Source organism: Xiphophorus couchianus, chromosome 1 (genome assembly GCF_001444195.1).
Source record: "Xiphophorus couchianus chromosome 1, X_couchianus-1.0, whole genome shotgun sequence".
NCBI lineage: Eukaryota > Metazoa > Chordata > Actinopteri > Cyprinodontiformes > Poeciliidae > Xiphophorus > Xiphophorus couchianus.
Window position 1 is genome coordinate 23,684,200 of NC_040228.1, and position 24,461 is coordinate 23,708,660.

Sequence of the window (24,461 nt, forward strand, 5' to 3'; positions counted from 1 at the left end):
TGCTATTTGTCTCTGGGTGATCTTTGATTTCACACCGCATTGGTTTTTGCCTCTTATGGACAAGAAGTGTTTCTTTTCTTTCTTTCTTTTTTTTTTTTTTTTTGCTGACAACAGAGGAAACCTTATCTTTTAAATAAGTAATTCCTCAAATGCTCTGTGAATTTCACCAGCAGCAAAAATATTGGGATTGCTGAAGAGGCAAGCACAGAAGCCCACAAGGGAAAACATCTCCTCTCCCCATATGCTACAGCACCTTCGTCAAACTCTCATTAAAAATTCTACAACATAGTGTTTGAACAAGGCTTGCCACACAATGGAATGTAGGTCTCAGTGTGAGTTTATATGAGCTTTTGATTTGGGTTTTGCTCTGTGTGTGACTCAGAGGGTTCAGAACGGGTTGGTTTATGCCTTTATATGACACAGTAACCCAAGCCAGACCTTTTTGGCACCAGCCTGGGCCCTTTAGCTTTTGGACTTTGGAAAGGGAGCACTGATTGGGGTGATGGCTGGGGTGACTGAGAGGTGGGACAGCTGATGGAATTGCAAAGGGGATGGATATTTTGGCTCTGTGGGCTCTGGCTCAAAGCTGGAGCAGCCTCCAGTAACATTGATGCATGGCTATAAATTATATTGTTCCTTGGCTGCCGCTTGCTCCTCTCAGCAACCGCAGGGTTATTTATTTGTTTGATTCCAAATAGATTTGGGCTGGTATAAGATTCTCTTGCTATGCTAACCTTGAGTAAAAATATCACAGTTTTGACACATAAATTAAAAACTAAAATGTATGAAAGGATTGATCTGTTTCCGTTCAAACTGAACAGCGACAATTAACCATACTTCTGCTAAAACAACATAACATAGTAATAATTATTGTACAATAATAATATTGCCATACCACGTAATGGCTATTTTGATTTTAAAACATTTATTCTTTAAAAAAAAAATCTATCTAATCCAGTTCACCAGAATAAAACTTGCTCAATTTGGGAGTAGTTTCAAATGCTCATTGAGCCAGAAATTGTGCCCTTTTGCCATTGTCTTATTAAGAGGAACACAATAATTGTTGGCTACATTTAGCTTCATGGTAGAAATGCTCCTGGTGGCTGCAGACTTTTTTAAAACAGTGTTACTGGTGCCCTTTTGGTTTCCACACAACAACCCTCTATTCTGATTCTGAAACAACCAAAGTTGGCTTTGTGCAAAAATACCCCCAAAAAGTATGGTCATCTGCTTTTTAACAAAGCTGGCCAGCAGCGTGCAGCAACACAGCATAGTGATAGAGGGTGTACATATATTCCGTGATTTAATCAGCACATCAGATACTTTGGTCACTCCAGCATTTTCTCTTTCAACTAATTTTAAGGACATTAAACCTGAAATCTTTAGTTCTAAAATACTTTTTAAAATCGGGGTATACACCTTCGCAAAAATATGTTGTCCCCCTGCCTCAAGTTTTATGGCATAAATTTGTCAAACTGTAGCAACCATCCCTCTGAGATTTTGCTCCACATTTACATTACAGCATCACAACGTTTTGTTCCCTGACAGAGATGTTTCGTTCTAGTACATCAGGAGCTCTATTGTATTGAGATCTACTGACTGTGGACCCCATTGGAGTACTGTGAATTCATTACCATGTTATTGAAGACAGCTTGAAATGATTTGACCTTTAATAAAATGCTGCTGGAAATGAAGAGTGTGGTCATTAAGGGATGGACATGACCAGCAGCAACAGTAAGGTAGGCTGAGTTGGTGCTAAAGGCAAAGCAAGTTTATTTGTACAGCACATTTCCACAGCGAGATTGTTCGAATTGCTACATGATGAGTACATAAAAATGAGAACATCACAGTGTGCAATAAAAGGAAGTTTAGCCATTTTAGTTTTCTTTTATATAGCACTTAGTGATCAAAGCTTTTTTTAAAGCACCTTTTATTAAAAAAAAAATTTAAAAAACGCTGCTAGCTGAAGTTGAAACTGCAGTGTGAGTTTTATATTCCGTACTTAAGAGGAGTGGTATCTGGTTTGGGCCTGTGCTTTTTCAGATCATCTGCTTCAAAGTTGTGCTTTCAAGAACGGTTCCATATTCCTTGACTATAATGACTGGTTACTTTTCTGTCATCTTGACTTCAGTCTGCTCATTCTCTCCTCACCCCTGACACCTGCAAGGCAGGTTTGTCCACTCAACGGCCAGTCACTGGATATATTCTCTTTTTTGGGACCATTCTCTCTAAACCCGATAAATGGCTGTATGTGAAAATCCCAGTTGATCAGCAGTTCTTGGAAAACTCAGACCAGCAAGTCTGACACCAACAATCACGGCATGTTCAATGATCACTTAAAAGCCCTTTTTTTTTCTAGTCTGATGCTTTGTTTGTGCTTCAGCAAAATGTTTTCACCAAATCTAGTTGTCTAAATGCATTGAGTTGTTGCTATGAGATCGGCTGACTCGCCATTTGTGTTAATAAGCAACTCAAACTGTGTACAATAGAAAGTGACTATTTTGTACCTTTACACTGGTAACCAGCCCATTCCAACTTCTAAGATATCTCTGAAGGGTTTGCTTGTAAAAAAAAAATATATCTATAAATGAATTAAGCAGATTTGAAAAGGTATATTGGCTAAACTGTGATAAAATTCTTCCATTTTAGTCTAAATGTCACTGAGCAGCTTTTCTTGGAAACCTGTGTGGATAGCACTACGTTCAATGGCTGCCTGCTGCTTAGTAGCAGCTCCGCTTGTTTGAGATAGAAGTGATGCCGTGGGCCTTTTGTCCAACTCTGACACGGTTGTTCGGACACCTTTGTTCTGGGAGGAGAGGCCCATTCATGGCGTGCCCGGGGAACAAATTGAATCTGGTTGACAATTAATAGCCATGCGGCATGTTTAATTAAGAGCATGCAGCCAGCGAGAGACGTGTGGGAGATAAACAGAGAAGAGGTGCTGAGAGGCAGATTGGGCTCACAAAGGGAGCAGGACATCGGAGTGTCTGGTTGATCGATCTCTGACCGTCTGCGAGTGCAGCCTTCACAAAGAGCAGCCTCTCTCAACGGGCCGAACTTTCAGAGAGGAGAGATGTGAGAGAGACTGAAAGTGTGTAAGAGGCAGATGGCAGTATGCAGATAGAAGCAGAAAAGTTAAGGGAAGTTTGCTTTGTGGGGGGAAAAAAGAGCAAACGAGAAATCTATGGAGCTGCGCTCAAGAGATCCACTTCAGCTTTTTCTAATGTCAGTTTAGTAAAAATGTCATTGAATGTGATTATTGCTCATGTTGTGTGCTCACTGACTGCATCTTAGGTGGATTGTTAGTGTAATGTATGTGTCTGGCATGAGGAAATGTGAATGCTGGCTTTTGCCGGTCGGTTCGGCTTCAGGCGTCCCTGACCTTCACAGTCCCATATTTCCGTTATTGTAACGTCAACACAAAGCGGCAGAGAGTCTAGAGGGAGGGAGGCAGAGTACTTGACAGCTTGTCTGATAGGCCAAACAATACAGCCATGGCCAGCCGATGCTTTGGACAGATCGCTACACACACACAACACGCTCATGTGCACACGCTCACTTCAATTAAAGAAAAGTCCTCTCTCTGAACTAACAATCACATCAGTCAGAGCGATGGCAGCAGCTGAGGGGAGATAAAATGAGAGCTGTTCATGCAAGGATTTGACTGGTATTCTATTGTATGAGCGTCTGCGCTTGTGGTTGCTGGTCATACGTGAATATGTTTGCTCTGCTGAGGCGTGTGCGCTGTCTGGCAAACCGAGAGATGACAGGAACAGAGCAGGGAGCCGCAGGAATGTAAGTTGTTCATTGGCTGAATTAAAGGGTTACACGTCTGTGCGCGTGTTTTCCTGCTGGACTAACTGTGTGCAGGACGTAGCAGAAGAAGATAAAAGCACGAGTCTGACAGACAAAGGGTGATCCTTTCATGCTGACAAGTTGTACGGGAAATGAAAGAGTTTCTGCTGGCTAATTGGCCTGAGCGGGGATGTGGTCATCTCTCTGGTGCACATTTCAGGCTTCTCCTGTATTCATGTCTTTTTTCCCTTCCTACAGGAGCTCAGCGTGTCACTCTTTGTGGATGGACAGGACAGAGTTATAATTATACTGTGCCTGGTGGAAGTAAATTTATGTAACATACTAGCTCAAATGGCAATGTACATTTAGGTGTTTGTGCAAAAGATCAACACAAAGTAGTACATTGTTGGGAAGTGAAGGAAAAATTAAGCAAGGTTTCATTTGCTCTTTTCCTACACGCTTGTATTTAACCTTCCTGATGCAGTATTTTGTAGAACCTTATTTTACTGCAATTGTCTCAATTTACTCAATTTGTCTCATTCTGTTTAACACAGGTAAAAGCTAAAAGTCTCAGTTTCAGTTCTTTTGCAGCATCTAACAGATTTTCTTTCCCTGCATTTGGCGTCATTCATCTTCCTAAAACATCTGATCAGTTTCTCTGTCCCTGTTGAAGGAAAGCATCAGCATGTACTGTCATCGCCTTGTCTTATGGTGGGAGTGGTTTGCTCAGTACAATGTAGCGTTGGTTTGCCACTATGCATAGTAGGCATGGGCAATTATAATACCAGTTTTTTTATTATTATTATTTCTATCATCATAACAGCTTTGATTTATTTTGATGATGATACATTTAACATGATGATGTTTAGAAACTCAAAAACTGGAAAAACTCTCAGTATTGCAACTTTTACTGTATTTATACTCCACGACTTCCCCACTGTGGGACAATAAAGGATATTTATATTTTACATTGTTGCTGAAGCCAGCAATAAATATCAATAAAATAAAAAAAATATGTTTGAATGCAGTTATTGTTTGGTATTTAGCAATAAAATATACCTACTTAATTTTACTGGTGTCCTGATGTAGACTATTCAGTAAGTTGTTCTGTGCTGATTTATCTTATTGGTTTTTTTGTTTTGTTTATGTTTATAAGAAAAGTATTTGTGATTATGTGGTTTTGACTGCATTAGGATGCTATCACAGCCACACAGTCTTTTGCCAGAAAGTAACTTATTACTTTTATCATTACTGCCATAACTATTTATAAATGCTGTGATAAACTTTCTGGTTCATACATAATAAAAAGGAGGCCAGAGTAACTTTTTCCCCAGCTTTTCTCTTTTACCCCTCAAGACTTGTGACAAACAAGTCTCAGCAAGGCCCAATTTGTCAAGTACATGACTCATAGTCGTCCTGTCAAAATACATCTACTTCTGAATTTCCTTAGCAAAGTCCTCTTAGTGGTTTCTCTCTTTACTGCTTACCTTGCTTGACCTGTCGGGTGGACATCCATATTTTACAAGGCTTGCAGTTTCAACATATTCTCTTTATTTTTGAATGATAGATTGATTGCTTTTCTGTGAGATTCTCAAAGTTGGATAGAATTTTTTTGGCTTTTCCTTGCTTTAAGCTGCTCCACAATTCCATCCTTGACCTGTGTGTTGTATTTAGCAGGAGACCTTTAAAGGTAACTGATAACTCTATGTTTTATTTAAGGGTATTAGAGCAAAAAAGGAGGCAAATGAAATCTGAGGACTGTGGTGGAGGGGGCATGCATCAGAAAAAAAGCTCTTTTACGACACTTTCCATATATTTATTTTTTCAACTAAAATGAAAACAGAGTGGAAAAACATGTATTGTTTTCTCTAATAACTTGCTGATTAAAATATGTTGAAGTATGTGGTTTTAATGTAACAAAATGACAAGCAGTTCAACAGGTACGAATACTTTTGCAAATCAGTGTATCGTCTCCTATAGCAAAGATCTTAAAGCTGATTAAGCAAATCTTATTTAGCACTTTTATGCATAAAATACCTCAGTGGGATTTTATTTCTTGGATTTCCTCTTATCTACCTCTTTTGTCTTCCCCTTCTCTCTATTGTCCCTACCTATCATCATTTTTCCAAGACCTACTTCATCATTTTTGCATTTATCTGTGATTTCTTTATGTGATGCCAGCGAGAGACCGGCGAGAATTGAGGATTTTTGTCTGCACATCACCCGAATGCTACACAGCACGCTTCAAACTCATAAACACATTCTTGTCACAGAAGCCAGCTTGCACATGTGCATGACTCCAGCGCCACAGATATCTGGAGTTCAGGAGATTGACCTGTAGGTGGTTCCGGTTGGGGAGGGTTCTTGGATTAAAAATCAAAATTACTTTCATGCAAGGGTGCCCTGCTCATTTGGCTGCAGTGAATAGTGCAATTCAAAGGATAATGCCAGCATTAATTGATTTTAGAGCCTGAAATAAATAGGCTTTCAGCACCACACAAGGCTGAATCCTGTGCAGTTGTGTTGAATGTGGGAGAATCTGAGCTCCACTCTTCTTCCTTTGCATCAGTCTAGAATGAGTATTAAAATGAAAGCTGACATCAGGTGATTGATAAGCGATGTGTTGACCTTCTGAATTCCACTACCACTTGATTCATGCATAAATGTGCCTCTCCTTGACTTTTGGGAACATTTCGGTTATATTTGAGCTTAGATTCCCACAATGTCTCTTCTCTGAAAAGAATAATACATGAATCATATTTTGGCGACATTTAATGCTTCTCTTTGGATCTTCGCTGCAAGACCGTTTTCAAAGGGAGAATAAGAAAGGCAAAAATGTACCGTTAATAGCCGCACTCCTTCAAACACTGAAATTGTAATAGGAATCAAATAGACCATCTAGCTGTTGGCTGTTCAATCAGACATGGCACTTCCAATATCTGCTGTCTACCAAAATAAAAGCACACGTCAGATAAAAAGACATATAGGAAAGAATTGGAAATCGAGGAGACACGTTGTAATTTTGACTCCTCCCGCGGTGCTTCTGTCCTCTGGCGAACAGTTTAGACGGAAGAAAAGTTGGGAAACGGAGGCGGCGAAACAGCCAGGAGTCTTGGTAGCGGGGTTGTGGGGAGTTCATGATTACACAGACTTGGCCACCCTCAGTTCTCCTTGGTTTGGCTGTCAACAGAGCGAAACACACATCCAGCTGCATAGCTGATGAAAAGGACGTGCAGTGCAGGCGCAAGAGGTCAGGCAGCCCTGGGCCATCAGGAGCAAGCCTGGACACCGTGTGCTGTACAATATAGTAAGCCCTTTATGGAATTTTTCTCCTTTTTAAGGAACGCCATACTTTATATTCCTGTCAGTACTGCAGCACGTCTCAGAGACATGTTAGAGGTTAGAGACCTTCGAAAATAGAGGGAGAGAAAGAAGAGTAAAAAAATATATAGTGCAATCATCACTCTACATACGGCTCTCACGGATACAACAATGGGTGGTCCCATATGGGTCTTGTGCATAGTAACAAACATTGAGTTATAACACGCCTTAATCATGGCTGACAAGAAGATGGATGTATTTCATCTTAGTCAACTTTATGATGACTCCTCACTCAGTGTACGTGGCTGCTGATTTATTCTTATTCACACTTATGAGTTCTCAAAGTTTATGTTGTACTCAAAGTTTTTGGAAAAAAAACAACAAAAAAAACCCATCATAGACAAAAGCCATGACACTAAAGTCGGCTCTTTTGGCTGATCTGTGTCTTATTCTCTAATCTTTCCCAACAGCATGACGTGGCAACTTTCTCATTCAGTGAAAATAAAAGAAACATTAAACATTAAATCCAAGCAACAGGAGCACTTAAATGCATTGATTAGTTATTTTTTATTTGCTTGTGTCTCTAAGACACTTAATCATATTGATGTTCACCCTAGAATATTTTCTATGTATGAAAACAGTTAGTGAATCCTGAACCATCTCATCCTGGTACATATCCCTGCACCTCAACTAATAGGTTGGGGAATAAGAGCATCATTCAAAAAAACAGTCAACAGGTCCATGGTAACTCTGAAGGAGCTGCAAAGGTCCACAGCTCAGGTGGAAGAATCTTTAAATGAATAAATTATAAATTAACTGAACTTATATAGAGCTCTTCTAGTTATTTTTTGTACACCCCAATTCACTTGGCCACACTCACAGATCGGTTGGAGTTTTTGGTTAAGTGACCAACACATTCCCGTATGATGGAAGGAAAATCTGGGATCAACCCCACAATTTCCCCATTGTAAGACTCCTCCCACTCAGTCCCAGCAGCCTCACATTAGCAAGAAGAAGGCCAATGTTGACAGAAAGCCATGAGAAATCCCAAACCTGTGAAAGACAGTGCTCTGGTCAGATAAAACCATGATTGAAATTTGTGGCCTAGTGCACAACTTCAGCTATGGTTGAGTGGGTCGTCTTGCAATTCAAATGAATTTCTATTTTTCTCAAAGATGTTCTTTCTTTTTGACTTCTCTCACAAATGACAGAAAATGCCTGCAGTCAATATAACAGGCTAATGTTGATCTATCTCCCGCGAACAAAACACATTTATTTCTAACAACAACCTTCCAAAATTAAACCGCTCCCCTGCTATTGTTGTCACTACTGCAAATACTTGCTCTAGCATATATAGCATAAAGAAGCAGTACAGTAAACACAACAGAGCGCTGGCAGAGCAGCTGCTGTAGGTATCATTGATTGTGGGAGCAGGGAGGTGAAGTGAGATGAGTCCTCCACCCATGAGAATGCCTTTTTTTTTTTTTTTTTTTCCAGAACAGTCTTGTGACCAGCATGCCAAGCAGAAAGCTGAAGATAAGCATTGACCAGCTACTGGAAGGCATCACTATCCAGAATCGATGCCAAATTGATCTCAAAACTATGTATAATGTAGGCCAGTGGATGGTTTGTCTTGCTCCTTCCATGTTTTATAATGCTAGAGAAAGCAGGACTGCAGGAGATCAAAGGGCACACAGTGAGTCGGATAAACAGAGCCATGTTGCTTCATACTGCTTCCACCGTATGGCCAAGACTTCGTGATAAAGATGTGGTTGTATGCTGGAGAACTGCAGTGCTGGCCATATTTATTAGCACACCATTAAAGATATGTAAAACATCTTACAAGTAATTCATCTTTTATAGCGGTGGCATAATCATACACTAAATCTGTTTTTTTTAGTCCAGCCTTTATAGTCAATAAATTTATTCCAATTTAGTGTTATAAATTAATATGAATAAATTAATATTGTCTTGAAAAAAATTAAGATTGTCTGACATCTTGACCGACATGCTTCTCCTCTAACCTTGCAAATGTGTCGCCATAAAAAAAATGTGAAAACCGCAGGGATGTACGATGTGACGAATGTCGCATTTGAGATGAACAGGGGTTTGAACTAGCAACCCTCTGAGCCACTGCCACCCGAGTGTTTGACCAGACTTATATTGAACGTGTTCTCAATAAAAGCAACCCACATCCACGGTTCAGTACAGCAAAGGAACCGTGTTACTGTGGGACATCAGTTGTTATAAATCATACTATGAGCATGTTAGAAAATACCACGAGGTGTTTAAAAAAAATCTGGTGTACTCTGCCAGAAAACTGAAAAAGAGTCATCACTGGGTATCAGCAGGATATTAATTCAAAACATATGGCCAGTCGACACAGATAATTCCCCAGGTCGAAAATAAGCCTTCATCCATGGACACCTTACTCCTGAAACCTAAGTCCTATCAGGATGATGTAGGGGCAGGCATTTGTCATATTGTTTATTAATTATTATGATAAGAATTTAATTTATAATTGTCATGATAAATTCCAATTTAGTGATGTTTAAAAAATCATCAAACTTGTCTGAAATGTTAGCTTTACTATTTCCTCCCCTTGTGCAAAGAAAGGTCAAAGCTCCTAATGCTCCAATATTATGTTATTATTGGAGAAAACTAAATGCTATCATTTTTATGTTGCACAAACTATTTGAAACAGGGGTACAAATAATTGTAAAGATGGTGATTTTCTTAAAAAAAAATATATATATATTCTTTTACTATTTTTTTCCCCACTAAAATGTTCTTGTACTATCACATAATTTACCAAGAAATTATGTCAAAACCTTTTCACACCTTCATACTTAGGGTTCAGATAAATGAATGGCTTTGTCCAACGAATGTAAATATAATTTTTATCTTGATGTCAATCCCCTTGTAGATTTATCCATGCGTTATTTTCTTTTCAACTCATCAGCTGTCAAAATGCAGGATGGCTACTGATTATATGGAAGTAGGTGCACAACAACTCTTTTTCTCTTCACAGTGGAGTAACAGAGTGGACACAGTGTGACTTCCACTCCTCCCTGTCAGGAGGGAGACCCCATGCAGATCCTTATGAGCAGCATGGTGTAGAGGGCATATTTTTAACCCAGCACAGGGACTCGTAGAATAGCCTCATTCCTCTCCACCAGATGCCAAGTGCATCTGTCAACAGGAAACTATTGTAGCTTACTTTCACTTTCCAAACTTTCTCACTTTGACTCTCCCTCTCTCCTGCCTCATCTCCATTAAGTTGCCTCTTTTTGTCTACCCTGACCATTTGTCTTCATAGTGAATCCTCTGCATCCCCTATAACACATATTCAGACAGCCTTTAAGGCGAGCTGCAGGTTACAGGTGGCTGGAATTTTCCCCGTCTATCTGAATGCCTTCTCGATCATAAAAAAAGGAATATGACCATATGAGATTGCGAAGATATGGTGTGTGATACATCATTGCTTGTGCATTAAGAATTCATGAAGTATAAACAAAAAAAAAAGAGCGATAATATTCAACCTAGGTGCTTTTGCTTGCAGAATCGAACCAAAGCACACTTTCTTTAATCACCATGTCGTCACACTTCTACTGTTTTAAATCCATTTTTATTGTCATGGGGGGGAAAAAAACTTCAAACTTTCTTCCTCTTCTCTCCTTTTTGATTATCTTCTCCATTTTCAGTAACTCCCCAACCCTCCTCCTTCATCCTCTTCTCCTCTGCTCATCTCCATCTGTGTCTAATTGCATTAGGTTTTTTTGTGTGTGTGGGGGTGTGTGTGTGTGGGGGACTGTAATCTCGTGATTGCCTGGTGCTTCAGCAAACCCCTCTGCCCTTCCCAAACACATCACAAGTCCATTTGTGCCTGGCCCTGGTAAGGTTGGTTTCCTGGGCTGCCCTGGAGGAAATATCAGATGACCTGGCACTCGACAGTAAAAACCCAGGTCATAAGGGAGGGCTCCTTTCACTGTATCCCTCCTTTGCCCCCCTCCCCACAACCCCTCCCTTTTCACCCACTTCCTGCTTTCAAGTGCAGGGCAAGGTCAAAGCTTTGAGGATGCATTCCCCAGACTTCACCACAAGGCAGGCTGGAGGCGCTGTGCTCTGCTCAGACTTTCCCTCCATCTATTCTTTCACATTACTCTGCTCTCTCATATTCATTTCATTAGCTCGAGCTTTTACTGCAATCAATACTGTTTCTAAACTTAGTTCTTCTAATATGGCTATTTATTAAGTGTGTTTTCATTAGTGTCACTGGAGGACCAATATAACTGGAACAATTCTGTAATGGGCAAACATATGTTTTTTGAGTTAAATAATTTTTTCCCTCTATTTTCTGGTGGAGTGATGAAGACTGATTGCAGCCGACTTTGTAAGGAATGATTTGCTGTGTTTTTTTTTTTTTATCAATTGTTCCCTTAAATCAGTGGTTCCCAAAGTGTGGGGCTCGTCCCCTAAGGGGGGCGCAGTGCCTTTGGAGGGGGAGCGTGGTATTCACGGTATTCACCCATACCGTGAATACCCATTCACGGTATGGGTGAATGAGAAAATAAACAGTTACACAAAAGTGTTTCACTGTAAAGATGGTTTGTAGTTTGTTTTGTTGCAACTTGAAGTGTGAAATAAACTTCAGTGGAGTTTGAAAACAAAATATGTGTATAGGTTTATGTCTGGTTGAACGATGTGTGTGCCCAGTTGATTTTTTTTTTTCTTTTTTGCGGGGATTTTATTGTAATGTATAGGGGGGCCCATAAAATCTTTGGGAACCACTAGGGGAGCCCAGAAGAAAATCTGTGGGACCACTGCCTTAAATTGTGAAGTTAGGAAACAGGTACATCTCAATAAATTGGAATACAACGGTAAAAATAATATACAGTGTTGTGTAAATACTTTAAACCCAGAGTATTTTATTTAAATTATGTTTTTTTAATATTCTAACTTTTTTCTTCTTGTAAAATTAGAATGTAACAAGGACCATTACATTTTTAACACAGAAATGCCAACCTACTGCAAACTGTGTTCTGTACTTTATGGTATGTGTTCAATAAAGGTTTGGGGTTCCTGTATCCTAAATTACAGAGGCCTTGTGGGATGGCATGGAGGCGATCAGCCTGCTGAGGCGTTATGTAACCTGGGTTCCTTTAATAGCTGCTTTTACCTCGTCTCCATTGTCCGTTCTGGTGTCTCTCGTCTTCCTCATGACAATACTGCATTGATTCTCTGTGGGGTTTAGGTCAGGAAAGTTCACTGGCCAATCAAGGAGAATGATACCATGGTCATTGAAACCAGTATTGGTACTTTTGCCAGTGTAGAAAGGGGCAGAGTCCTGCTGGAAAATCTGCTGACAGCAGAGAGAAGCAAGTGGTGCTCTGCAATTTCCAGATAGACTACTGCGTTGACTTTGGACTTGATGAAACTAAGTGGAATAGATGACTTGACTACCCAAGTCATCACTGACTGGAAACTTCAGACTGGACTTCAACCAAACTCTGAGACCTTGGTTTGCAAATGCAAAACTTAAAAGAGGGCTTTGAAGCACTGAGGAAAATCCATTGCTTTTTCTTCTTAGTCCAGGTGAGACCCTTCTGATGTCTTTGCCAAAATCTTGAATGGATTTTGCCTCACTACCTTCTCCCATGTTTTCCTCTCAGTTCATTTTCCATTAGAGCATTTTATGAACAGCCAGCTTCTTTAGCAATGACCTTTTATACCTTACTGTACCTTCCTAGATGGATGATGTCAGCGACTTCCTGCTGGACAATGGCCAAGTCATCATAGTTTTTGGTTAAATATGCTGTTTTTTTAATATTAAAATTTTCTAAGAAAATAAATGTTATGCTGTTATTATTACCTTTAAGACCAAATAATCAAAATTAACAAGAAAAAGTTTTAATATATTTATCACTATGTTTTTAAATGGAATTACTATTCAGTGATATTCTAAATTACTGACAGACAACTGTAAGTGTGTGTCCTTTAAAACAAGGTTGAAAATGTCTTTCTTTCAAATTCCGAGTTGCTTTCACGTTGTTATTTTGCTCAACTCAAAGGCCCAAATTGCAGAAGGAAAGCAGAAACATTATGGATGGTGTTTAGAGACAGGTGTCTGATCTGTCCTCAGATAATGCCAAAAGACTCATCTATCCCTTGTAATGGCACAGTGACAGTTGTTTCTAGGGATCAGGTTTGTCATCCAAATGCTGAGGCGTTGCTCCTCTCAACACCTCTCTTTGTTGTTACATAAATCAAAGTTGGTGCTGATAGAACGAGAAAACACTCTGGTCATCCAGGGACTGTAAATCTACATCAAAATGTGTCCATCAAACAAGAACCACATTTTTTTTACTGACATTTTTTGAGGTCTGAAATGCACAGACTTTGGAAAATTCATCGGATCAGGCTCAGGAGCAGTTTCTGCTGAAGTCACCTTAAAACCTAATAATATTAGGATATGGGATGAACCCAAACATGCATGTTTTCCTGAAAATGTATTGCCCTCCGCTCCTAGCATCCTGTCTTGATGCAAAGACATAAAATTGGGATGAATATTTCAGTGTCATTTCTGATTTCAAATAGGTAGATGCTTCAAAGATGATTTTCTCTGGAGGAAATGTTGTACCTTCAGAGTGGAAATATCATTTGAAAAGCGAGACAGTAAAAGCCAGTCATCTCAGAACGGAAATTTTCTCCTGGTGGCTTTCCTTTTCACCTCTGCGTTTATGGGAAAGAGACACTTCCTCGAATGGAGTTGTTGTGTGCATGCGCGCGTGTGTGTGGAGGATATGAGAACAGAGAACATGTTGATGAGCGCAGGAGTGACAGCTCCTGAAAGCATGTTAATGAAGTGCCATGCACAGGCAGGTAACCAGTAATCAGACCTTGTGGTTCTGGCATGGCAGACAGAAGAACAAACACTTGTGCCTCCCCGTCTCCATCAGCTCTGGAACTGCTCCGTCATGTTCAGATGCGGCTGCCACTGCTAACAGTGTCGTAGCTTTTGCCGAGACAAAAGAAACAAATGAGACGGCTCACTTACAACAAACAGTTTCAGGTTGTCGTCTCCTCGGGAAAATGAAAGGCGCCCTTTCTTGCAAACCACCTTGTCAGTTGGACTAGCTATTGTCTCTGCTTCTGTTTTGCCGCAAGCTTATGTTGATTTCGTCTTCATATAGATCTGCTTTGCATGGGAGTTTGCCTTAATTTGTGATGTGGAGAACAACACCTGGAGATAAAGCTTTAGTTAGGATCAAACTGAGGGGAGGACTGAGGCGTAACGAAATGAAGTTCAAACAATCTTACATGAGGTGGATTCTAACTATAAGGGCCAAGTGAGGTAGGAGGTGTGTGTTCACAGAGCCTTCACTGAATATTTCCCCAGCGACGGAGAGCAGTCTAGAGGCAGCGAGGTCAGCAGATAGAGTTCAGAGCCCACTGACGGCAGCTGCTTTGACTTTGATGCACCATCAGTGTTCAGCGTGCTGCTTACGCATTTCCCCCCGCCTCCTCACCTTCTGCGCTAACCCTCAAGCGTGTTTGCTCAACCTGAACGTGCGCTAGCCTCTCATAACGCCGCCCCATGCAAACTTTGTCTCCTTGCAGCTGTTTAATGGCTGCACGTCTGTTTTTGTTTGTTTCCTCGCCATAAGATTATTGCACCTTTATGGCTGGTCGGGGGCTTGGAATAATCCCTGGCATCTGTTCAGATAAGGGGGGGGAGCAAAAAGCCGGAGGTAGAGGTGTACTTTTTTGTAGTTTGTAGTTGTTTTGTTTGGATTCTTCCTAATACGAGGCCATGTGGCCCTGTATATTATCGTCGTCCACTGAGACAGAAGCTCTGGCTCAATTTTAATGACAAGAGTGATGAAAAGGCTGGGTGCTCAGAAGCACAGAGGTCACTGAACGAGTTTCTTGTTGCCATTTATCCCTCCCAAAATGAGCGCAGGGGAAGAAAAGGAATTAATTTAATCGCCGATGTAATTTAGTTAAAAACACGAGGAGGAAAGTAGTGTTACTATTAGTTAATTAACAGTACCTGCTAATCCTTACTAAATTCACATATCACCCATGCATTTTTATACTTTCTCTGTCAAGTAGCCGTATATATATATTTTTTTCAGTGTCTTATTGCTTTTTTCACTGCTAAATTACAGAAGTTACAAAGCGGAAGAGCAGCCCCATCCCCTTCCTATCTTTTTTCTTAAGTCACTTTATTCTTGTCATGGCCTAGGTGCCTCTGGTCGTTAGGCCAGGAGAACGGGAAGTTAATCAGCGCTGCATTATCTCACAGCCTGCTCCTGGAGGCAACAGTACCAGTCATGCTACCACCCCCTCTTCATCTGGGATGTCTGCCAGCCTGGGAACCCCTCACACCGCAACACCCTGCAGCATCCCTACGGGTTATCGCAAGCCGGCTGAGTCTGTGCCAGGTCACACTTGTGGCACGCCATCGATGAGCCAATGAGAACTCTTTACAGTGGTGCATACCAAGGTGTTTTGTAAAATGGAGGTCTTGGAGAGTCTCAGGGATTCTATAAAGCAATTTTGATTTTCTTTTGTTGTGTGCTTCACTGAAGTAGATTTTTCTGCTTTTTTCCAAATTGTACTTAATTTGTATTAAATAATTTGCTAATAAAGATGGACATATGTTTTGTGACATAGGCCAATTATCTAGAAGATTTAGATACATCATTTGTCAGTCATCATCTGCTACCATTATACATATACAATAGATAAATACAATTAATTTAATTTTGTAGCACACTCCCTACAATAGAGTACTTTAACAAAATATTCCCTTACACTGAAAGTGACTTATGATGCTGATGTTGGTGAATATTATGTGGTCCAAAAAATATTTTTTTAAGGATTGTGGATTGCATTTAATCATCTTTTGTCAAAATCTATAATATTTATCCAGCTTTAACCAACTGCATTTTCTACACTGCAAAACACCGTTCAACATTTACAAAAAAGATTTCTGTTCATCAAAGCGCAACAATATTTATTTCCAATAATGTTTTTTTTATATGAGGATTAACTTAGATTGAGACAAGCATAAAAATTGTCACCCAGTTCTGCTCTAAATTATTCTCAGTTTTGATTTTTGAAAGTAAAAACCATACATAGTCATCACAGCACTTTCCTATCACTCAGTTCTAAATATGATGTCCTTTTCATCATAAATTGCATAATGAAGCGTTTTCCTGTTATGAAGTTGGAGAAAATGTGATGACATGGCAAACTATTTAAAGACTAATATGGTCAATAAAGGAAATATAGTTTTGGTTTTGTCAGTCAACCATAAATCCATGCATTTCTGAACCTTCTTAGTTCTGCTCGGGCCTTAAACCAGCAATTTCAGATACATCGATTAAAAAAAAAAAATGCTTTCAATCATGCATTCATAAATTCACATTCCAATTACTGCTGTATTCAGAGAACAGGGTTAGATGCAAAGTTGGCACATTAAGGCCTTAACTTAAATTTGAAAGAGTTACTGTCTAGTTGTGAGGCCTGACTAATCCAACAGGCAGCCTCATTGATAAACACTTAGGATCCTATTACTCAATGAAGTGTAAATGTTCTTTATTGTTTCTGTGGACAACTTTGCCTCAAATGTGGCGCTCATTCAAGCAAAAATATATATTCTTAATAAATGAGAAAACAATGTTTTGTGCAAGAGTGCATCGAGTCTGCTGTTGTATCTTACTTTCTGTAAGAGTCTGTCAAACATTCCAGTGCAGATTGAATTGCTGGCTGTCACTAGTAATCATTAGGTTGTCAACCATTATTTAAAGTTTCCTTATTTCTGCCTATTAGTTCTGGTGGGAAAATGGCCTTGCGTGTTCTCTCCTTTCACTCAGACGGATTCAGTGGGCAGGATGAGGTTGGGAAACATAAAAGTGTTTGAAGTATCTCTATTTATGCCAGTGGCAGTTAAGGCTTCTTTATATATATATATATATATATATTACTATTTCAGTGTCTATAGCATCTCTTTGTACACAAAAAACTCCAAAGGATCTACAGCTTTTTCTGAAGTAGCAGTACGCACGCATGTCAATATTGTGAGACTTGGATGTAATTATTATTCAAAGGTTAAAGAGTGGATTGATCCATAGAGGAGTGTCAAGGGCAGATCAAAGGGATTTGGGGGAGGATCGGACCTAAAATGTTAAAAGCTCTTCGCTCTTAAACACAGAGATGTCAATCTCTCTGAGAGCACCTTGATGTCCTCAGAGGAGAACTTGATCAAAGCTTTCATAACAAAGATGGTCTCAAAAGATGATCTGACCTCAGCTGCATCCCACTTCTGTCTTTCATTTTACTTCTATCCGGGTGCGCTTACCTGCCTGAACTCCCCGACGCTGCCCCTGTTTCCATCTTTTCCCGTGTTTGTTCTGCTGGTTAGACTGTCTGAATATCAATGAAGCAGTCTCACAAATGTATTACAAACACAAGAGAACAGTGATTAAAGATGACATATTCAAGCCTTACTCCTTTTCTCTCCTCTCTGTTTCACAGGAGATTGCAGCTTACTTGATAACATTTGAAAAGCATGAAGAGTGGCTAACGACATCCCCTAAAACAAGGTAAGACAATTACACTGCTGCCCTCTTTTAAACATAAACATTTCTTCTTTTTTTTAATTCACAGCCTCAAAACTATTACATGCAAGGAACAAAAATTATCATAATTCATTATACATATCTTTTTAAGACAGTTGCATGAGCCCTCAAGTTCAGAGTGGGGATGTTTAATTTTACATGCTGCTGATTGCTGTTTTGAAAAGTTCACAGTTTCCAAATACATCATAGAATATTAATACTGACTAATAACTGCCTTTTAGCATGCCAATTAACATAACCGGCATTAGCACAACATCTGCTTTTGAGTGGTATGTTAATACATTTCGATCTGTGGGCACGTTCAGCACTCAGCAGTCGAGGTCACAAGTTACACCCACATGTGGAATAAAATGCCAAGAGTAACTATGATATTTGGAAATGTGTAGGGGTTTCTGAAATTGCACTTCACGCGGCTCGTTAATGTATTCATATAGATGAAAAAAAAAATAACCCCCTTGGCTTTTCAGTTAACTTCAGCCCATAAAACTTAATGTTAGGCAGTGTGTTTGTGGCAGGAAAGTGTGTAAAGTATTTATTTATAATATTCAGGATGAATATTAATAATGCATATGACTTTGACACTTGACAGCACTAGATTGCTTTTTGTTTGAGTTGCTTTGACTAATCTACTAAGATCAGACAGCGGGAGGGTTCACATCCTTGGCCCGTTGTGGTCTGTCGTGACTACTGTCAAGCTGTCAGACAAACCAATCATTTCATTGCCATAACCAACGCGCTCTGTTTCACACGGTTCTCTGAAAACTTACACCTTCATGCATTTGGAATAAGAATCTTTGCTTGCATTTATTTAGAGAGCTGGGATTACTTTTTTGGCATTTCAGACAATTCCCACCAATGTGTAAATGTTCATGGGCCCATTGGCATAAGGCCCATTTCTCACCCTGTCCTTCCTCCTTCTGCGTTTGAGAGCCACTGATAAGAGTTCTGCATAAAGAGACTGGCAATTAGAAAATGTTCGCTTGTGTAATTACCGACTGAAAGAGCTGTGTACCGTCTTACTTTTTTTTGTGTTTTGTTTTGTTTTTTTCTAATCAAGGAGAACCACCGGCTTTCTGAATCAATTAATTGGAGTTCAGCGTAAAGCCTATAAATCTTCAGATGTGGGCCTGCATACAGTGTTTTGCAAAAGTAATCATATTTCTTGAGCTGTTTTCACATTATGTGGCATTACAACCACAAACCACAGTGTATTTTATTGGATTTTATGTGATAGACCAAAACAAAGTCGGCCATAGTTGTGAGGAGGAAGGAAAAGGATACGTGGTTTTTGACATTCAATTATTGGTAAATGGCTTGTACTTGTGTAGCGCTTTATCAAGCCCAGAGGAACCTGAAACGCTTTACACTACATTCAGTCATCCACCCATTCACACACACATTCACACCGGGCGCACCAGGCCACCACCAGCCTTACCATCTGGTGGTGGTCATTATGAATACCAAATATTCATAAAAATTATAAATAAGGCATTTTAAAGCAGGGTTAGGCCTTAAAACAACATCTCAAACTTTAAGTATCTTATAGAAAATTATTCAAGCCTTTAAATCCACCACAACGTGGCCTCTACCTAAACTGACAGGTAACGCAAGAACTGATCAACTATTAAAGAAAAGGGCCCATGGTTACTCTTTTAGATCCAAAGCTAAAGTGGGGAAATCTCTTAATACAATTTATAGAGCACTTCACAACTCCTGCATTACATAAAAGGGCCAAGAACACAACCAACTTTTTGACCCACAAGAAATGTATGTAGTGGAAAAGAGCAAATGCACTGTCTGCACAGTGAAACATTACAGTGGCTGTATTACGCTTTTCTGTGAAAGAGACTGACAAACTGGTCAGCACTGACAACAAAATTAATTTTAAAAAATCCTGCCAAAGTCAATTACTACATATAACCTGAGCTGCAATAATTTTTTTTAGATCAAATTATCTTTGTGTAGTAAAATTGCCTAATTAGTTTTCTTTGTATTTTTTTTATCTATCAATTTATTTTTTATTAAAATAGGTTGAAGTTTGTGGTTGTGACATGACAAAATGTTGAAAAACCCTTCATGGGTGTGGATATTCAAAGGCTTCGCAGTGGGTAACATTTCATCTTTGTTACTCTCTTTGCATCGCAAAAAGCTGAAATGCAGCTCATATTGCCAGAGCATCAAAAATGTCAGAAATCCTGGCACTTAGAAGCACAGGATGAGACAGGCTGAAAATGGGCAAGGTTTGATGCTGTGACTTTTTAGACAAACTCTTCACAAGTTGCTCCTGGCTACAATCTGTCACCATGAGGGTCTGCTGGTCAATTCCCAGGTGGCTCATGCTGGCCGTGTCTTGGTCCAGGTGTTGTGGTAGCTCAGATGTGTCACCAGGGAATATGTCCAAGAGTGCACTTACAGAGATAACAAAACACCTGACAACACATCCCATGCCTTATCACAGCCATCAATCCATGACGTGGTATGTACGTGTGTGTATGTGGGTGTGCGTTTCCAAGTGTGAAAGACGGGAAGAAATGTTTTTGGATGTTTTTATTTTGTTGATGTCAGTGAAAGGGTTGGTGTAGTGATGAATGGTAGAGCGTGAAAATACCTTATCTTGCATGTGATTGATTGGATCTGATTGATTGCCAGCCTTTTACATGAAAAGCTTTATGCTCAAGGTTGTGTGTGAGAGGTCATAGCCAGGACACCTGCGGTCAAGTGCTCCTGCATTATTTGTCATTGCAAATTGTACGGTGCATGCATGCGTCTCGCTACGGCTGCGAAGTCTGCGCGTCTGTTTGTGGGTTGACCCCTGTGAGGAATAGGCTAAGAAGGCTAATTCTTCCCCAGCTTGCATCTCTAGACTGGGTCAGCGGGGTATGATGGAAAGCAGAGATAAGCAGCGGGGTCATACACAGAGTGGCACAGCGCTGCACCGCTTGCGCTGCACGCATGCTACTGCTCTGACACATGCAGGTCATAAACAGAGGAGTGAACCGCAGCCTGAGCTCAAGGAGCTGACGCCAGCTGTTTGACCAAGGTGACACACAATGCAGGACATGCCCTGAATAGAGATGGCATCCTGTCAACACAAGGAAGATTAAATCAAGTGGACCAACGGCATGCACGCACAGATGTCTGTTGTGAGATTTATTCCGATGCGTACGAGTATCATTCATACAGGACCGATTCAGTCAGCTCCACTCTTTTGTTTTGGTCTGTTTCTGTTTGTTTATCATTTCAAATCCGAAGCATGCCAGGGGACAGTGGTCGAATGCTGAGTGATTGATGTCCTTAGCTCTAGTAATACACATTCCCTTTTAGATAGGAAGTGCAACAGTGCTTAAAATCAATACCAGTGTTCTCCCACTGACTGCTCGAACAGCACTGCAGCTAATTCAGGCTGCACCTGTCAGAGCCGGGGAAATCTTTCCCTACTCGGGCCTTACACTTTAATTTACACCAACAGCCTCTCTGCCTTCCATTTCCATTAAAGGGAGAGCCTGGCATTATGGCTTTAATGAAGGCCACAGCCAGGCTGTGATTTAAGATGGCCGTTACCTTGCACCTTCGCTCCACAGGAGGGAACACACTTATAGGCACAATTAGGATTTTCCTCTACTGCTGGTTTCTGGATAGCCTTACTCATTCTTTCCTTTTGCCTCTTTAAAGATGTGACCGTGTTGCTTCTGCTGATGGCATCTGAAGGTACCTGTGGGAGCAGAGGCAAAACGGGAGGATCGCAAAGAATTGTGGTTCCAAATTCAGACATTAACATTTGATTTGACCTCATCATGGGCTAAACATTGCGCTCCTGTTGAGAGCAGGCTGTTATTGTCCATCATGGATGACACAAATGTCCCCTTGAGGGTCTTGTTCCAAGGTGTTTGAATGCTGACAGATGGAGTAACTGTTGACTGAATGGTGTCACAGACTGGTCAGCCCAAAGACCTAATGGACACCTGTGTGTCGTAGAGAGATAACTCATTATACTGAGTGTCTTGTTACCACTGCGCAGTTTCATGGTAGAACAGTGGAGCACTAATAGTTCTTGTTGATTTTATGAGTATGGTTAAATGCAACTCTCTTCAAACCAAAAGAGTTTGCTCTGTATCACTTCTTTGTGTGTGTGTATGTGCGCACACACACAAAGCACAGTGTGTGTTTTATCAATATGACTTCTTGTTGCGATATAAAAAATGCTGTGAATCTATTAGAAAGCTGATGCAGTGGTTTGTGACAGCTGTGTGCTTTGAGTTTTACACAAGTTTAGATTGGCCAAATTTATACATTGTATGAATAGAGGAAGTATGCACACTTTCTCTCTCTCTCTCTCTCTCTCTTTCGCGCTCTCTCTCTCTCACACACACCAACAGATTGTATATTGAAACTATCAAACAATAAGATTCAGTCCTTCGAGGGTCCCACAATGACACTGAACCTCCTAGCCCCCGCGTCCCAGCGCAATAGCCCTCTCTACTCTTGCATCTACGGCAAGTGCAGCAGCCCTCCAAAATGAAACCAAGTCCCTTCAGACAACTTCCAAAGACAATGCTTTTATTAAAACCTACAGCTTCGGCGCCACCCCAGAGGCGCGGGTACACCAACAGCGGCGAGAAGCAGACCTAAAAGGGAGCCTGAAATCTACTAATGACTGTTTTGTTTGCTATTGTGTATAGAGGCTGTGACTTTATTCAGAATCTGATGTGTGTATAAGAGAAGAAAGGGGATTGTATTTTATTCTTGCGTACGTATACAAAGCCTTGCAAAAGTATTTATGTCCCTTAAATTTTTTCACATTTTGTTAATTTATGACAAACCTCAATTTAAATTAGTAGGATTTTATGTCATAAACCAAAGTCATACATTAGTGTTAATTGAAATAGGAATGATGAATAATTTTTAAAGCTTTTGATACATAAAACATCTCACCTTTTACCTGACCTGTATGGTGTGTTTACTGATAATTATAAAGTTTGTTCACTGATGTTCTCAGTGAGGCCTTTACTAAACATCTGGATTTATGATGAGATCAAACTACACACTGATAAAGTAGGGATCTTCTCGAGGCAGTCAGTTGCCCTAGATTTAATTAGGTGTATCAGAATAAATGGGGGCTGAATACAAAAAAAATACAACTTTGATTCTTCTGCTTTCAAAATGCACTGCTTTGTGTTGGTCTATCACATAAAATCCCTAAAATTACCTTGACGTCTTGTGGCAAAATATGAAAAGTTTAGGTGGTATGACCACTTTTTTATGACTGTCCTTTTTTATTGTCATATCTTTGGGGAAAAAATGAATTTCACGAGAAGTGAAGATTTATGCAGTCTGACAATAAAAAGTTCTTTGTTTGAGCCATGTAATTTTGTTTTGATAAGAGAGGTAGTGCTGGAGTGAGTCTGCCACTGTGAATAAGACCTCCCTCAAGCCTTATGTGTAAACTGCATCTCTGTCACCCGGTCTGGCAGATGGTGTGAAGAAGTGCTGGACTTTCTGATGGTGTATGCAAGTGTATGCATAGGAGGGTGGAGAGACTGATGTGTAAGATGTGCCTGAGAAGCACGTCGGATAGTGTTTGGTCCTAATGCATTGTGGCACTGGCTGGCTCACTGGCAGAGTTTCAGAGGAGAGGGGAGAAAGGACAGGAAGGAGCAGCAGGGCTGAGATGCTGTGATGGAATGGCACAAAGGAGGAGCAATGCAAAGAGGAACAAAGGCACGATAGATGAAGAGGTATTTCATAAAATTACAGTGGATTCAGGACAGGAGGGCTAGTGGCACTGACCCAAGCTGCAGTTATGAAATAAATCCATCATGTCAAGTTAACGTGAAGAGACAGTTCGGTAACGTGACCTGGTGTCAATGCCTTCATCTCTCCCCTCTGCTTGTCCTTCACGTGTTCTCTTGTTTCCACTCTAAACTCTTTCAGTAAAACTTTAGCTAGCGGAGTGCTGACACTTTGCTGCTCCAAAGTGCCGAGCCCTGAAGGACGCTGTACCCCGCTGCTTCCGTCCAGTGAACAGCCGTGACAAGGACAGCAAAGCCCACCTGGTGTCTTTGCGGGCTGTGTGGAATAAAGCCCACCGGGGAGAGTGGAGTGGACAGGAGTGAGGCAAACCCGGGCAGCATGAAGCTAAGAGTGAATGAAAGAGAAAATGAAAAATGGTCTACGGAGGAAGAGTGAATTTGATTGAGCGAGAGCAGTTTAGAAAATGGAAACATGTCGATAAGAGAAGCGAACAGGCGAGATGAAGATGGGAGGGATGGTGATGGATGGGGTGGAGGGGTAAAGGAGTGAGGGAACAACGGTTTTTACGCAAATAGGCGAAAGAACAGGGAAGAGATGGAATGGAGAAGGATTGAGGTGACATATACGGGGGAAGAAAAAGGAGCAAACCAGAGTAAACAGCAGATAGAGGTGGTTTGAGGTGAGCAATGGATTTAGGTGACAGATAGAGAAAAGCCCTGTGGTTTGGGGGCACTGGAGAAGAGAATGCAAGCGGTCAATAGATTACAGCTAGTGTTGTGCCAAGTTCATGAGCCTCAGACTGCTGGCCAACGTGATAGAGCCTCATGTTTGTCTGTCCTCTAAAGTAATGCCCATTCTGAGCCCTGGGAAGCAGCCTAAGCCTGAGGCTAGTGGAAATGGACAGGGGACTAGATATATGTTAGTTCACATCCCAGCTGCTGTATT

The 24,461-nt window shown here is 40.5% G+C and overlaps 1 protein-coding gene across 10 annotated transcripts in view; it reads left to right on the forward strand.

The window, feature by feature from the left end:
• camta1a (calmodulin binding transcription activator 1a) overlaps positions 1-24,461 on the forward strand; it is a 388,633-nt gene that overhangs the window by 148,836 nt on the left and 215,336 nt on the right. For all 10 annotated transcript variants that reach the window (XM_028016564.1, XM_028016556.1, XM_028016526.1 and 7 more), the window contains one exon: positions 17,662-17,729. In XM_028016564.1, coding sequence (XP_027872365.1) covers positions 17,662-17,729 — 68 coding nt within the window. The remainder of the gene's footprint in view (positions 1-17,661; positions 17,730-24,461) is intronic.